This window comes from Dreissena polymorpha, chromosome 11 (genome assembly GCF_020536995.1).
Source record: "Dreissena polymorpha isolate Duluth1 chromosome 11, UMN_Dpol_1.0, whole genome shotgun sequence".
Classification (NCBI taxonomy): domain Eukaryota; kingdom Metazoa; phylum Mollusca; class Bivalvia; order Myida; family Dreissenidae; genus Dreissena; species Dreissena polymorpha.
In genome coordinates this window covers 77,132,429-77,148,653 of record NC_068365.1, presented here as the reverse complement: position 1 = coordinate 77,148,653, position 16,225 = coordinate 77,132,429, and the positions used below count along the sequence as shown (strand labels likewise).

Below are 16,225 nucleotides of genomic sequence, written 5' to 3'. Positions count from 1 at the left end.
GGTCTTCCTAGATGTCCCTAGTTTTCTCATCTGAGCAATTGTTCAAGATAAGATTTTTAAAGCAATCTAGCTATAAATGTCTATATAAACCATTTTTGACTAAAAGGGAGTGGACCTGGACCTTATAATTCTCTATAATGATTAAAACATAAATACACTAAAGTTTCCACATCAAATACACTTCACTGTATGATTATTAAGTTCAATTATAAATAATGAAAATATTAAATAAAAAAGTAAATAAAAGCACAGTACGTGTCTTAAATGCATCAATCAACAAGAGATGTGTTTGTCAGAAACACAATGCCCCCTAATGCGCCGCTTTGAATTTTTTAAACCTTTGACCTTGAAGGATGACCTTGACCTTTCACCACTCAAAATGTGCAGCTCCATGAGATACACATGCATGCCAAATATCAAGTTGCTACGTTCAATATTGCAAAAGTTATGAAGAAGGTTAAAGTTTTGGTTAAAGTTTTAGGCCACACACACGGACACATACAATGACAGACAGGCCAAAAACAATATACCCCAGATCTTTCGATGCGGGGGCATAAAAACTAGCTGGTTAAATAGCTAAAACTGTTAGCAAATATCTGTGAACTTAAATACCTTGATGATACAAATAACTACGAATGTTTGGGGATATAGGCTGCTTTACTGGATCTGCAAAAATTCATAGATTGCAACATTAAAAAACTCACAAAGAAACAAAACAAGATAAAAAGCATAGAGCATTTTTTTTTAATGCAAAAAAAGAAATCATAAAAAAAAACATCAACACAGGTTATATATTTAAAAAAATAAGTACAATACTGCTTCAAAACGAAAAACATAGCAATAACTATAACCTGTCATTTGTTTAATTTATGAAAAATACAGAAAAATAGAATCATTACAAAAATTTTACATTAACTACAAACCCCCTAGAAGTCCAAATAATGGTGTATGTACAAAATTCAACAGTACAATTTTATGTCTGTGTATTATAAACGATTTCCTTTAGTGAATCCGTAGAACTATGTATATGTTTGCATAAAATCCAACATTCAGATCTGATTTAATGTAAACCTGTACAACACATTGCATTTTGCAGCCTCGGGGAAATTAAGTTGTACAGACCACTAATTAATTCAAGGAAAGTAATAGGATTGAATTATTTTACATACAGTAAATCTTAATTACAGAGTTTGTTATCAACTGAGTCATGCAGTATATGATCTATTGTTAAACTTTAGTGTTTTTACTTTCTACAGAGCCATGATTGTCACATGAGCAGTTATTGTTGGTTTTGTGTTTAATAGTGAGTTATTGTTGGTTTTGAGTTGAATAGTGAAATTTAGATTAAACAAATGACCTGAACTTACACATTTTGCAAAAGAAACAAAAAAAGAACAAAATTACTTAATCTTTAATTCATAATTCATATCAAATTATGTAATTTTAAAGTATTGAACAAAGCAGGATATATCCATTTTCCTGCATATCATTATCAATTATTCCTATAATTGTTTAAAATATTTAATTCCACCAAATAAGGTTTCATCCTAAATTACTGGAAATGTGAAATTTAAAGGGAGGCAACAAATCTACATCATCAGTAAGAATTACATATTCCATCGCCTCCCTTACTGCATTTCATTAAAAAATGGCACATATAAATGGTGAAAATGGAGTTAAGCACCCATGCTCCAGATGATTAAAATAGTCCACAGGCAAGCATTTTGGAAAAGGGATTACATTTGACTATTAATTTAAATGCCTAAAATGTACCCATGCTTTAAACCATGCAGAATTCACACATATATATTCCCAAAACGCAACCTTCAACATAGCATTTAAAAGTGCAATATACAAGAATTCAACCATATGTAAACCATTAGGCAACCAAACCATGGACTTAGCATAAATATTTCATTAATATAAGAGCTTAATAGAAATGGAATAAAATATTCTGATTTTTACAGGTCATAATTGAGAATTTTATTCCATCCCACAAATTTATCATTATACATATTATTTTACTTGTTAAAATAGTGACAAATAATAATGAATGACAGAATGATTGAAGTGTTCATTCATCAATGTAATATCAAAACACCAGTCAGTACAACCCTCCTTTTGTTACACAAAAACTGTTATTTTTCACAATATTTTACTACACACTATCAAACTTGAAATAAATATTCGAAAAAAAAATCACAAAGAGAAAGTCTGCAATATTTAACTACAAGTACAAATGATGTTCTTTTAACTGCTGTTGGAATAGATCTGGTACTAATACATAATGAAATTTTATTTAATGAAAGCTTACATTTTCCGAAGAATTACTTAAAGAAAAGTAATTTACTTAGTGCAGCAGACATGTTATGTTGTGGTCAATTTTGATACTTAAGTGTTTTTGTTTTATATCTTTAAACCCATACTAGCCATTTCCTTGACGGACATCTAAGCTCAACTATTTCTGAAGTTAGAAACTAATTTAAATTGTTGTTTTTTCCTCAATGGAACAATACACCAAATTAATTTTCTGCAAAAAAAAAATGTGAGCTGTGATGAGAACATGTCCATAATTTATAAAGACAAAAAATCAGACAACATAAAAAGACTGCTCAATGATTTTTCACTTTTTTTTCTCCTCACCTCTTTCTCAGCATCTGTTTCTACGGATCGTGAATTTGCAGACGAGGCTATCATGTTCAGACTGCCGTGCAAAGGGTCCATGCTGGGAAGGTAGTCCGTCTCGATGGAGTAGTCAGTCCGTAAGCGTGGGCTCTCAGTGGGAACTAATAAAGAAAAATACGAATTATTTCAGGAATTATTTCACAAATTTGGTTCTGTTGCTTTTGATTTTAAAATGGTTTGTGTTAAATGTTAACAGTTACATTACATTGTTCTGTTCTTTCATTGTGATACAACATCAGTTGTTTTTTAAGTGCACTCTATTATTATTCTTTATTATCTTTGATTGATTATGTTACCCAGATTATGTTATTTCACCTTAATTCTATCACTTCAAAAAATATTTCTGATATTTTCCATGATTCTCATTTATATCTGCGCATATTTAATTTCACTGTGATTATCTTAAATATTCAATTGGGGAATATGCTAGTGTGCTTGGCTTATTTTATTTCTCAATTGTGTACTTCAACTCTGACCTTTATTTCACCAAAAAGTAAATACACTTGGCATTCTAGCAAATTATTCCATTTTGTTTGTAAATCACGTACATAAAATTGCTGATTAAATATTAAAAGAATCTTCCAAAACAATGTTGTTGTATTATTTCACATAATTATTGCACTTTATTATTCCATAGAGATCTTGTTACAATCACCGACTCAAATCCACCATGAGAAATAACACAAAATATGTAAAAGCTTTTATTGAGTCACAAATTAATTGGTATTATGATTCATGTGCAGCAAGAAATAAATGAACAGTAAATGTATTGCAACATATGCCACAAGGACATTCCTGAAGGAATTGTTAGGGTGATTTATTTATTTTTATCATTGTAATGCTGGCAACAGATGACATATGGTTGAAGGAATGTCACCTTACCCATAAGTCATAAATCAATAGCCTTGACATGACTTAAAGTGATATTATGGGCATCTAGCAGTTTATAGGTGTCTATCGCAACCGTTGTTTATTTTTGGTGTTTTCACTTCATATACACTTATATTTGTTAATGCAGCATCAACATACTAAAACAATATCCCGGAAAGAGAAAAATAATGCATTTGAATATCAACCGCACTTTCGTTTGACAACTGATCATGCATGTACGACGTGAACCTAAATTTAGTTTTAGTGCAGATTCGTTCATACGACACAAAGACACAATTTTGTTTTACGGATCATTTCGGCTTACATGACTGGGTGAGTCACGCAAGAATATCGAATATAAAATATATTTTTATAAACAACTGGTAGCAAGTTGATTGTGGATAATTGGTCAGTAAACACATTTTAACTAACTTTTTTGACCCGTTAATTCTTTTCAGCTCAATTCACAGTGAAAAATGCCCATAATATCACTTTAAAATATTTGAACAAAAAAAAACTACGAACTCCAAACTAAGATCTTTTAACTAGCCATGAACGTCTTAAATGTTCAAATCAAAGGATACAGACAGAGAAGTTCTGAAACTTTGTTGACTTTTATCAAATTTTCGCACACAAAAATAACAAAAATCCCAAATATGTAAGTTTTTAATCCACCTATCTGGTTTTGTTAATTCTCCTTGGCTTTATGAATCAATTTATTTGTTGTTTTGTTTACTGGTAGCAACTTATCAATACAAGTCAAATAAGAAGCTTATTATGCAAACACCAACCTGGTTTTGGAGGTTCGTTTGATCCAATCACATCTTGTCCGGAATCCGCAGCAATTCCAACCAATCCAGATATTTCCATGACCTCAGTGGTAACTTGCTGAGCTATCACGGGATGGGTCAGATTTGGAAACGTTTCCATAGCATCCTGAATGATTTCTATGGCAACGTTTTGTGCAACAACATTTGCTGCTTCGATGTTAGCCTTATCATGAAGTTCTGAAATAGTTAATGTCTCCTTAGAACCATAATGTGCCAAGTTTTCTCTACTGAGGTTTTCAATTGGTTCACTTTCATTGACACCAAAAATGTTGTTCACGTCCGCTGCTGGAAAAGTGATGGGATTATCAGAAAAATTCATGAAAGGGTTCAAGTTGTCCTCATTTTCAGACTGTGTCACATTTTCATTATATCCTCCCCCAAATATATCCCATACATCTTGTGAACCAGTCTGTGAAGGTTGATTCCCTTCTCCAGCATCAATACCCGCACCAAAGTCTTCAAATGGATTGGTTCCCAGCTGTGTTATAGCACCTTCTGAGTTCCGCTTTAAACTGTTCAGTTTTACCATCAAGTCAGGGTCTGACAAGGAATTTCGTTGTTTCATGAACTCGGCACCGGACACATCAACAAAAGTGTTCATTGGTGTAAAAGGAACATGCTCCAAAGAATCAGTATGGTCCATGTCTTTGTCATTGTTCAAAGAGAAAAACGGATTTTTACTACTTTGATCAGATGGAACTTCTGTACTTTCCCATGGGACTTGATTGGCGAAATTACCAAAGGGATTTTCAGATGAGTCAAGTTGAGCACTCTGATTGGTTGGCGTATATCCAAACAAAATTCCCCCCACATCATTGGTGTCATCCAGTCCTGCGACCATTGAGTTCCTTTTCTGCTGAACCTTTTCCACCATGTCAGAGTTGTTCAAACTCGGTAGTTCCACGTCTCTGAGCAAGTATGGGTCAGCATCTTCCCGAAAGCTGTTTTGGGGCGTGTATGGCGTACTTGCGCTCAACAGTCCTTCTTCAAGTTCAGACGGGTCTGGAACCAGCAAATCAAACGTGTTCCCAATGGATGCCTTCTTTTTGTGGATTCGTTCGACCATCTCAGCACTGTTAAAACTTGGAAGATGAAAATCTTGACCGCCCTCATCAATACCACGATCCATTAGACTGTTTGGGGGAGCCAATCCAGACTCTGACTCTGTCCTTGAATGGTACAAGGAGCTGAATTCGTACGGCGTACTTATTCCTGAATTGACGAATGGGCTATTTTCTCCAGAATTATGCTGGTCAGGCGTGGAGACCTTCTCAAAGAAATCTGCCTCGTCAAGTTCAGCCAAATTATCAGCCTGCGACTGTGGGTCACACTCCACTATCAAGCTGGCTGATTTCTCTGCTGGTTTATGCACAGACATGGTCCCTAAGCCAAGTAAATCCACTGATCTACTTTTAATGTCTGCTTTTGCCTCTGACTGATCATCTATGGACACATTGTCAAACAAAAAACTAGATTCCCCATGATTGAAGAGACTAGCAGAATCAATTTTTACTATTTCGGATTCAAAGACATTGAAATCTTGTGAACGATCAGGAATAAATGAGTTTTCATTTATAGTGCTGTTGGAAGCCCAAATGGCACTGTCGAAGTTGTTTTGAGCATGGGTATTTGAGGTAGGGGAAAAATCTATGTCAGCTGTAGTATTATTGTCTGTTTTAGAATCAGTGTTCATTAATTGATCTACAGTAGGTACCATCTCATTTTCCGACCTCTCAACATTTCCTGGTTCCTTTTCTTTCATATCAACCTTATCAACAGATAGCTCCCTTTTGGGATCATTAGCACTCATATTGGTCGAGTCAACTGAACTAAACGGATCAACCAACTCACTATCCGATATCACAAAGTCCAGTAAATTAATGGAATTAGCAGAGGATAAGAATAAACTGGAAGCTGGCTTGCCAGAAGTTACTTGCCCCTTACTTTTATCCTGACCAATATTCTGAACAAGTCTATCACCAGCAACATCATTTAAGGAAGAAAAGGGATCAAACTCAATGGCACTATTGCTAAGGTTTTTCAGACTGTCATCAGGGCTACCAAAATCAACACTTCTCATCTTCATTTCACTTTCAGAACCAGTCGAAAACGATAGATCAAATACGACCTCATTATTGACCTCTGGACTTTCCTCTGGAACAGAGGAGGTCACAGGGTCAAAGTGACTGAATCCCTCAGTTGCCTTAGCGACTGATGTCTGTCTCACAAACTCCTTGCTGCTGACGTCAGGTGTGACATCACCATGTAGGAAGGACTTCAAGATGGGCAAGACTTGTTTACGGGAAGCCTTAACGTTTCCTTGACGATACAAAGTGAGATCAGCAAATGGCGACTGCAGAAGTTCAAGTTCCAGGTCTACCTCCCCTGAATTGTCCAACACGTCGGATATCTGTGAAAGAAGAGGGCAAGTTATTTATAAAATGTGGTTCAAACTTAAACGCTTTCACAGTTGTCATTTTAATTTAAATAGAGGGCAATAGCAGTTGTCGAAATTCGCACTAGCCCGACAGCAAAAAACTAGTATTTTTTCTTTCGGGCTTGTAGGAAATCCAATATTACAAGCCCGACGTGCTTGTAAAATTCAGAAAACAAAAAACGAGTTCCACTTTCATTTTCAATATTTATAAATAAAGTTTTAAGCCGCTTATATCAACTGCCGCTTATGTATTTAACACATTGCGCACATGTGCTGCGCAATCAGCCGAAGCACATGGTTTTGTGGTTCCCGGATTACTATTATGAAAATAAATGTTTTGCGTTGCGTTCGGTACACAGAGGGTGTAATGGCCGAACAGTTATTGAAATACGTCGCGGGGGCGAAACCTGGAAAGCGAGCGCCAACTCAAGTTTCTATTTTCTGGTGGTTTGCTCTCTCTTTTGCGTGGGTATATGGGATACTGTTCTGCTAATTTGTACCTAAACTGTATGTATATATTTATAATTTTGATTAGATTGAAATCGTGTGTGAAAGTAATTTATTCTTGTTTCAGGATACAAAAGAGTCTGGATCAGATGAGGAAGCTGACTTGGAGGTCGATGAGGATGAAATAAATCAGAGAGTTTTAATGTATTCTCAAGATTGTTGAATAAATGAATGCTTCTTTTGATGTTTTATGTTATTTTTATCTGCATTTTAATAAAAAAATGTTTGGGCTAGTAAAAGCTGACTCGGGCTAGTACAAATTCCCATATTACTAGCCCGACTTGCTTGTAGATTTAAATCTGAATTTCGATGACTGCAATATTATCCGATCTGAGCACTTGGACATCACCTATTCAACTTAACAAGAGGGCCAAGATGGCCCTAGTACGCTCACCTGAGAGAAGTCGGTTCATTCAATCTTTACCAAACATCAAACTTGACCTAGATATTGTACAGACAAACATCCTGGTCAAGTTTAATCATTATTGAACCAAACCTCTGGCATATGGAGTGATTTTGTTTTTATAAGATTTGACCTGGTGACCTATATTTTGAGTTGACCCCCCTTACCAAACATCAAACTTTGCTTACAAAAATAAATATTTTGACCAAGATTCATAAAATCTGAAACAAAATTGTGACCTCTAGAGTGTTTACAAGGATTTTGTATAATATAATGAACATTTGGGCAATCTAAGGGCAATAATAATGGCATTAATTATGTGATATAGACAAAACCAATCTTTTCACCAAGTTTCATGATGATTGGGCAAAAAATGTGACTTCTAGAGTGTTCACAAGCTTTTTTTACTATATAAATATAAGAAAACTGCTCCCCCCCGGCAGCCATGTTATTCAACTGACCGGAACCATTTTCAAACTCAACTCTCATATAAAGGAAACAAATGTTCTGACCAAATTTCATGAAAATTGGGCCAAAAATGTGACTTCTAGAGTGTTCACATGTTTTCACTATATACATATAGAGAAAAATGCCCCGCCCAATGGCGGCCATGTTTTTTCACCAATCTGGACCATTTTTGAACTCGCCCGAGATATCAATAAAACCAATGTTTTAACCAACTTTTCATGATGATTGGGCAAAAATTGTGACTTCTAGAGTGTTTACAAGGTTTCTCTATAGCCAAATAAGGAAAACTGCCCCGCCCACTGGCTGCCATGATTTTCAACAGACCGGAACCACTTTTGAACTCAACCAACATATCATTAAGACAAACATTTTGACAAAGTAACATGAAGATTGGGCATGAAATGTGACTTCTACAGTGTTTACAATTTTTTTCTTTTTTTTACCTAGTGATCTAGTTTTTGACCCGGTACGACCCACTTTCGAACTCGACCGAGATTTGTTTGGGACAAAGCTTCTGACCAAGTTTCATGAAGATCGGACAATAAATGTAGCCTCTAGAGTGTTAACGAACAAACGTGGACGGACGGACGGACGGACAGACGACGGACAAAGACTGGTCACAAAAGCTCTCCTGAGCAATCAGGTGAGCTAAAAAAAATACACAAAATAGCAGATACATTTAGTTTGTAATTTTTGATAAAAGGAAATTGATATTTTAACCTTAAGCAGGAGAGTGTTCACACTTTTGGTGAAAAAGCCCTAATCCATCTATTTTTGTATGCAGTTAGTATTTATTTTGGATCTTTTGAGGGTTTTTCAAAACAAAAAAAATATGGTAATTCTTTCCTTACTGGCTTTCAGAATACAAAATCTCTATAGATATCAACATAGAGATATCAACCTTGAAATTCACTGACATTTACATTAAAGATCTTTGTCCTTGTCTGCTTATGAGGTCTCTATATATGTTCTTTTTAGATAACACAAATATGAGGTTCATGGGATGTTGACTTGGGTAATCAGTTGTCGATGTCATAGCAGTGTTTTTTTTTCATTGAAAATCGTGTCCGGTAATCGGCCCCATTCCCAATGGAAAAAAAGTATAAATTCTTTCCAAATGGAAGCTAAAAATTCCAAATGGAAGATTTCCCAAAAAAAAATATTTATGTTTTATTTTTTATCTCAATATTTTGTTTAACTCCCATCCATTTAAGTTCAACCTTAGTGGTAAATGTAATACTGAAAACACTTGTATTCTCAATTATGAAGCATTTTTTAGCAAAACAACAACAACAACTCTAATTTCACAATATTAGTCAAAACGCCGCACATTTTCCCAATCCACAGGGAAACTGCCCCATTCCCCAAATGCTGAAAATCACCTTAAATTTGGATCTTGATCAGCTTCTTAAAATAATAATTAAAGTACAGCCACACAATAAAATAATCTCCAATAAAAGATGTTTCCTTGTGAGGCTGGCTTTCTCTTTAGATTTCATGGTCATAATGAATATAACATTGGTAATTTTTTAAATAATTTATATTAAGGTTTTACTAAGCAGCTGTGCTACTATGGCCCAGACAAAGCTCCTTGGGGAAGAACTATGGAAAGTCCTTAAATCAATTAAATTATTTAAGGCTCTTTATGACTAAGGTTGTTTTTTTAAACAAAAATCTGTTGAAATATGTAAATATTGCTAAAATATTAATATGTGTATCTCAATAAATGCAAATAAAACATTGGATTTAAGTAAACTTTGTCTAAAATATATGTGTAAGTTAAGTTAAAATTTTCCTTAGGATTTTCATGAATACTGCACATGACCTGTCTCCTTATATGCTTTCTGTATATCTGTTCCTTGGAATACACCCTACATTATCTTTACCCTTGCTGATACATGATTTTACTTTTCCTGATCGTTACCCTTGTTGATATTTAATACTTCTGATCTGTACCTGTCCCAATTTTCACATTGTCTGATCTTTACCTTCTCTGATCTTAAACCTTGCTGATATTTACTCTTCCTGATCTTTACCCTTGCTGATATAAACTTGTTCTGTTCTTTACACATCCGAATTTTCACCTTGTCTGATCTTTACCTTTTTTGACATTAACCTTGCTGATTGTTACATTACCTGGGACCAAAGTCACCAAATAATTCTAAGACCGGAGTCTAAGAAAAAAGAATATTCTTAAAATTGACATATTGAAGAATTGCATTAATTGTGAGTCAAACTTGGCATTCACCCCATTTTTCTTGGTTTCAAGTCTATTCTTTATTCTTAAGTCTAAGAATGGGTTGGTATAAATACAGGCCCTGATCTTTTACCTTCCTGGGCCCATATTTACCAACCAGTTCTTGGACTTAAGAATAAAGAAAGACTTCGAACTAAGATACATACATTAAGCATTTGATTATATACAGGCTGCAAACAATGATTATCTTACTAACGAGATCTTCCGCATAAAACATGATCTTGATGGATTTGGTTAAGGCCAAGTTTTACTCAAAATTAATGCAATTTTTTAATATTCAAATGTTAAGAGTGATCTTAATTCTTAGACATAAGTCTAAGAATTGTTTAGTCAAAACAGACCATGAACATTTCAGAATTTTACTCTACCTGATCCCTATATATCCTGTCCTTTGAGTAGACAGATATCTCTCTGTGAGGCTGGCTGTGCTCATCCGTTGTCATGGTCATGATGACTACCACCTGGGCATTCTGGTCAGCACAGAATTGATCCAAATCTTCTTCAAACCTTGGCCTGGCTAGCAAGTCCTGGAAAATAATATTTATACAAGAAACCGTCGGAGACAGGTGATGCTCCCCAAAGTTTTTTTTGTCACAATATTGCACTATATATTCAGATAAAAGGAAACGTCTTGAGGGCACAGTAGTTGGGGGGACAAGATTTTTTTTAAAGAAAATTTCAAAGGGCCATAACTCTGTGAAAAATCATCCGACCAGAACCCGTTGATAATATGCACATCTCTTCTTGGTAGTGAAGCTTCCCATAAAGTTTCATTGAATTCCGGTCATAAGTTGCTGAGAAATAGCCCGGACAAGAATTGCACTATATGTACAGTTTATAGAAAATTTCAAAGGGCCATAACTCTGTGGAGAATCATCCGACCAGAACCCGCTGATAATATGCACATCTCCTCTTGGTAGTGAAGCTTCCCAGTAAGTTTTATTGAATTCCCGTCATTAGTTGCTGAGAAATAGCCCGGACAAGAATTGCACTATATGTACAGTTTATAGAAAATTTCAAAGGGCCATAACTCTGTGAAGAATCATCTGACCAGAACCCGCTGATAATATGCACATCTCCTCTTGATAATGAAGCGTCCCATAAAGTTTCATTGAATTCCTGTCATTAGTTGCTGAGAAATAGCCAGGACAAGAATTGCACTATATGTACAGTTTATAGAAAATTTCAAAGGGCCATTACTCTGTGAAAAATCATCCAACCAGAACCCGCTGATAATATGCACATCTCCTCTTAGAAGTGAAGCTTCCCATAAAGTTTCATTGAATTCCTGTCATTAGTTGCTGAGAAATAGCCCGGACAAAAATTGTGCACGGACGGACGGACAGAAGGACGGACAAAGCGACTATATGCTCCCCCCAAAATAAATTTTGGGGGAGCATAAAAACATTGAATAACAGCATTTATTTTTAGTCAGTGAAGCCAAGGATTTTGTTATAATTCCAGGAATTATTATTTTTTAACTTGTAATGAACAAAGAGGGGAAATAAAGTAATAAATAAATACACAACAGTACAGCTTCTGATGCGCTTAAGTGCGAATTCCAGGTAATTAGTTCCGCAAGCACAAGCTTAAGACTGGAAAAGATTATTTGTTTTAAGTGCCTGCAATCCATATAAGTGACGTTAATCTTAATGTTTACCACTAATCAAATAACCAATGGCTAGCTGTAAAGAAAAAGGGCTAGTGATATGTGCAGCCAAGAGCTCATGATATGTGCAGCCAAGAGCTAGTGATATGTAAAACCAAAAGCTAGTGATATGTGCAGCCAAGAGCTAGTGATAAGTGCAGCCGAGAGCTAGTGATATGTGCAGCCAAGAGCTAGTGATATATGCAGCCAAGAGCTAGTGATATGTGCAGCCAGGAGCTAGTGATATGTGCAGCCAGGAGCTTGTGATATGTGCAGCTAGGAGCTATGGATCTGCGCAGCCAAGAGCTAGTGACATGTGCAGTCAAAAGCTATGGATCTGCGCAGCAAAGAGCTAGTGATATGTGCAGCCAAGAGCTATGGATCTGCACAGCCAAGAGCTAATGATATATTTAGCCAAGAGCTAGTGATATGTGCAGCCAAGAGCTACACCTCTGTGCAGCCAAGAGCTTGATATATATGCAGCCAAGACCTACGGGTCTTCGCAGCCAAGAGCTAGTGATATGTGCAGCCAAGAGCTATGAATATGTTCAGCCAAGAGCTAGTGATATGAGCGGCCAGGAGCTAGTGATACGTGCAGCCAAGGCCTAATGATTTGTGCAGCCAAGAGCTACTTATCTGCACAGCCAGGAGCTATTGATACGTACATCTCAGAGCTATGGATCTGCGCAGCCAAGACAAAGTGATATGTGCAGCCAAGAGCTATGGATCTGCCCAGCCATGAGCTAGTGACATCTGCAGCCAAGAGCTATGGATATGTTCAGTCAAGAGCTAGTGATATGTGCAGCCAAGAGCTATGGATATGTTCAGCCAAGAGCTAGTGATATGTGCAGCCAAGAGCTAGTGATATGTGCAGCCAAGAGCTAGTGATATGTGTAGTCAAGAGCGAGTGATATTGCAGCCAAGAGCTAGTGATATGTGCAGCCAAGAGCTATGGATATGTTCAGCCAAGAGCTAGTGATATGTGCAGCCAAGAGCTATGGATATGTTCAGCTAAGAGCTAGTGATATGTGCAGCCAAAAGCTATGGATAGGTTCAGCCAAGAGCAAGTGATATGTGCAGCCAGTGGCTAGTGATATGTGCAGCCAAGAGCTAGTGATATGTGTAGTCAAGAGCTAGTGATATATACAGCCAAGAGGTAGTGATATGTGCAGCCAAGAGCTATGGATATGTTCAGCCAAGAGCTAGTGATATGTGCGGCCCAGAGCTAGGGATACATGCAGCCAAGAGCTACCGATCTGCGCAGCCAGGAGCTAGTGACATGTGCAGCCAAGAGCTATGGATCTGCGCAGCCAAGAGCTAGTGATATGTTAAGCCAAGAGCTATGAATCTGCGCAGCCAAGAGCTAATGATAAGTGTAGCCAGGAGCTAGTGATATGTGCAGCCAAGAGCTATGGGTCTTTGCAGCCAAGAGCTAGTGATATTTGCAGCCAAGAGCTACGGGTCTGCGTAGCCAAGAGCTAGTGTTATGTGCAGCCAAGAGCTAGTGATATTTGCAGCCAATAGCTAGTAATATGTGCAGCTAAGAACTAGTGATATGTGCAGCCAAGAGCTAGTGATACATGCAGCTAAGTGCTAGTGATACATGCAGCAGAGAGCTAGTGACACATGCAGCAAAGAGCTAGTGATATGTGCAGCCAAGAGCTAGTGATATGTGCAGCCAGAAGCTATTGATATGTGCAAGAAGAGCTAGTGATATTTGCAGCTAAGAGCTAGTGATACATGCAGCGAAGAGCTAGTGATATGTGCAGCCAAGGCCTAGTGATAAATGCAGCCAAGAGCTACCGATCTGAGCAGCCAGGAGCTAGTGATATGTGCAGCCAAGATCTATGGATATGTTCAGCCAAGAGCTAGTGATACGTACATCCCAGAGCTATGGATCTGCACAGCGAAGATATAGTGATATGTGCAGCCAAGACCCATGGATCTGCCCAGCCAAAAGCTAGTGACATGGGCAGCCAAGAGCTATGGATATGTTCAGCCAAGAGGTAGTGATATGTGCAGCCAAGAGCTATGGATATGTTCAGCCAAGAGCTAGTAATATGTGCGGCCCAGAGCTAGGGATATGTGCAGCCAAGGCCTAGTGATAAGTGCAGCCAAGAGCTACCGATCTGCGCAGCCAGGAGCTAGTGACATGTGCAGCCAAGAGCTATGGATCTGCGCAGCCAAGAGCTAGTGATATGTTAAGCCAAGAGCTATGAATCTGCGCAGCCAAGAGCTAGTGATATGTGCAGCCAAGAGCTAGTGATATGTGTAGCCAAGAGCTAGTGATATGTGCAGCCAAGAGCTATGGGTCTGTGCAGCCAAGAGCTAGTGATATTTGCAGCCAAGAGCTACGGGTCTGCGCAGCCAAGAGCTAGTGATATGTGCAGCCAAGAGCTAGTGATATTTGCAGCCAATAGCTATGAATCTGCGCAGCCAAGAGCTAATGATATGTGTAGCCAAGAGCTAGTGATATGTGCAGCCAAGAGCTATGGGTCTGTGCAGCCAAGAGCTAGTGATATTTGCAGCCAAGAGCTATGGGTCTGCGCAGCCAAGAGCTAGTGATATGTGCAGCCAAGAGCTAGTGATATTTGCAGCCAAGAGCTATGAATCTGTGCAGCCAAGAGCTAATGATATGTGTAGCCAAGAGCTAGTGATATGTGCAGCCAAGGGCTATGGGTCTGTGCAGCCAAGAGCTAGTGATATTTGCAGCCAAGAGCTATGGATATGTTCAGCCAAGAGCTAGTGATATGTTCATCCAAGAGCTAGTGATATGTGCAGCCAAGAGCTAGTGGTATGCGCAGCCAAGAACTAGTGATATGTGCAGCCAAGAGCTAGTGATATGTACATGCAAGAGCTAGTGACTCATGCAGCCAACAGCTAGTGAAATATGCAGCCAAGAGCTAGTGATATATGCAGCCAAGAGCTATTGATATGAGCAGCCATGAGCTAGTGATATGTGCAGCAAAGAGCTAGTGATATGTGCAGTCAAGAGCTAGTGATATGTGAAGCCAAGTGCTAGTGATATGTGCAGTCATGAGCTAGTGATATTTGCAGCCAATAATTAGTGATAAGGGCACCCAAGAGCTAGTGATTTGTGCAGCCAAGTGCTAGTGATATGCACAGCCAAGAGCTAGGGATATGTGCAGCCAAGATCTAGTGATGCATGCAGCCAAGAGCTATGAATATGTACAGCCAAGAACTAGTGAATGTGCAGCCAAGAGCTAGTGACATGTGCAGCCAAGAGCTATAAATATGTACAGCCAAGAACTAGTGATATGTGCAGCAAAGAGCTAGTGAAATGTGCAGCCAAGAGCTAGTGATATGTGTAGTCAAGAGCTAGTGATACGTGTAGTCAAGAGCTAGTGAGATTTGCAGCCAAGAGCTAGTGATATGTGCAGTCAAGACATAGTGATACATGCAGTTAAGAGCTCGTGATATGTGCAGCCAAGAGCTAGTGATATGTGCAGTCAAGACATAGTGATACATGCAGCCAAGAGCTAGTGATATGTGCAGCCAAGAGCTTGTGATATGTGAAGCCAAGAGCTGGTGATATGTGCAGCCAAGAGATAGTGATATGTGCAGCCAAAAGCTAGTGATATGTGCAGCCAAGATCTATTAATATATATAGCCAAGAGTAAGTGACATGTGCAGCCAAGAGCTAGTGATATATGCATCCAAGAATATATACATCCAAGAGCTAGTGATATGTGCAGCCAATGGCAAGTGATACATGCAGCCAAGAGCTATAGATATGTGTAGCCAAGAGCTAGTGATATGTGCAGCCAGGAGCTAGTGGTACGTGCAGCCAAGAGCTAGTGATATGTGCAGCCCTGATATAGTGATATGTGCAGCCAGGAGCTAGTGGTACGTGCAGCCAAGAGCTAGTGATATATGCAGCCATGAGCTAGTGATAGGTGCAGCCAAAGGCTTTAGGTATGTATACACAATCGCTGGTGGTAAGACCAGCAAAGGAATAGCAATATATATATAGAGAGAGAGAGACAAGGGTTAGCAATAAGTACAACCAAGGGCTAGAAGAATTAAAATGCAAGGGCTAGTTCTGCATTCAGCCCAGGGCTAACAATATAATTATACAGCCTGACGTGAGCTATGAACA

General features: G+C 38.0%; 1 protein-coding gene and 1 long non-coding RNA gene across 6 annotated transcripts in view; one reads left to right on the top strand and one right to left on the bottom strand.

The window, feature by feature from the left end:
- LOC127850425 (uncharacterized) overlaps window positions 1-16,225 on the bottom strand; it is a 165,365-nt gene that overhangs the window by 69,623 nt on the left and 79,517 nt on the right. For all 4 annotated transcript variants that reach the window (XR_008035284.1, XM_052383449.1, XM_052383450.1 and 1 more), the window contains 3 exons: window positions 10,826-10,984; window positions 4,347-6,795; window positions 2,644-2,786 (listed from right to left, as the gene is read on the bottom strand). Coding sequence is in view for 3 of the 4 variants with exons in the window: in XM_052383449.1 (XP_052239409.1) it covers window positions 2,644-2,786; window positions 4,347-6,795; window positions 10,826-10,984 (2,751 nt within the window). In the remaining variant the exon portion in view is untranslated. The remainder of the gene's footprint in view (window positions 1-2,643; window positions 2,787-4,346; window positions 6,796-10,825; window positions 10,985-16,225) is intronic.
- LOC127850442 (uncharacterized) lies at window positions 6,906-7,510 on the top strand. 2 transcript variants are annotated; one of them, XR_008035301.1, is made up of 2 exons: window positions 6,906-7,266; window positions 7,397-7,510. It is a non-coding gene; the product is annotated as an uncharacterized LOC127850442 (long non-coding RNA). The 2 variants fall into 2 exon arrangements; XR_008035300.1 differs by having other exon boundaries at window positions 6,906-7,287.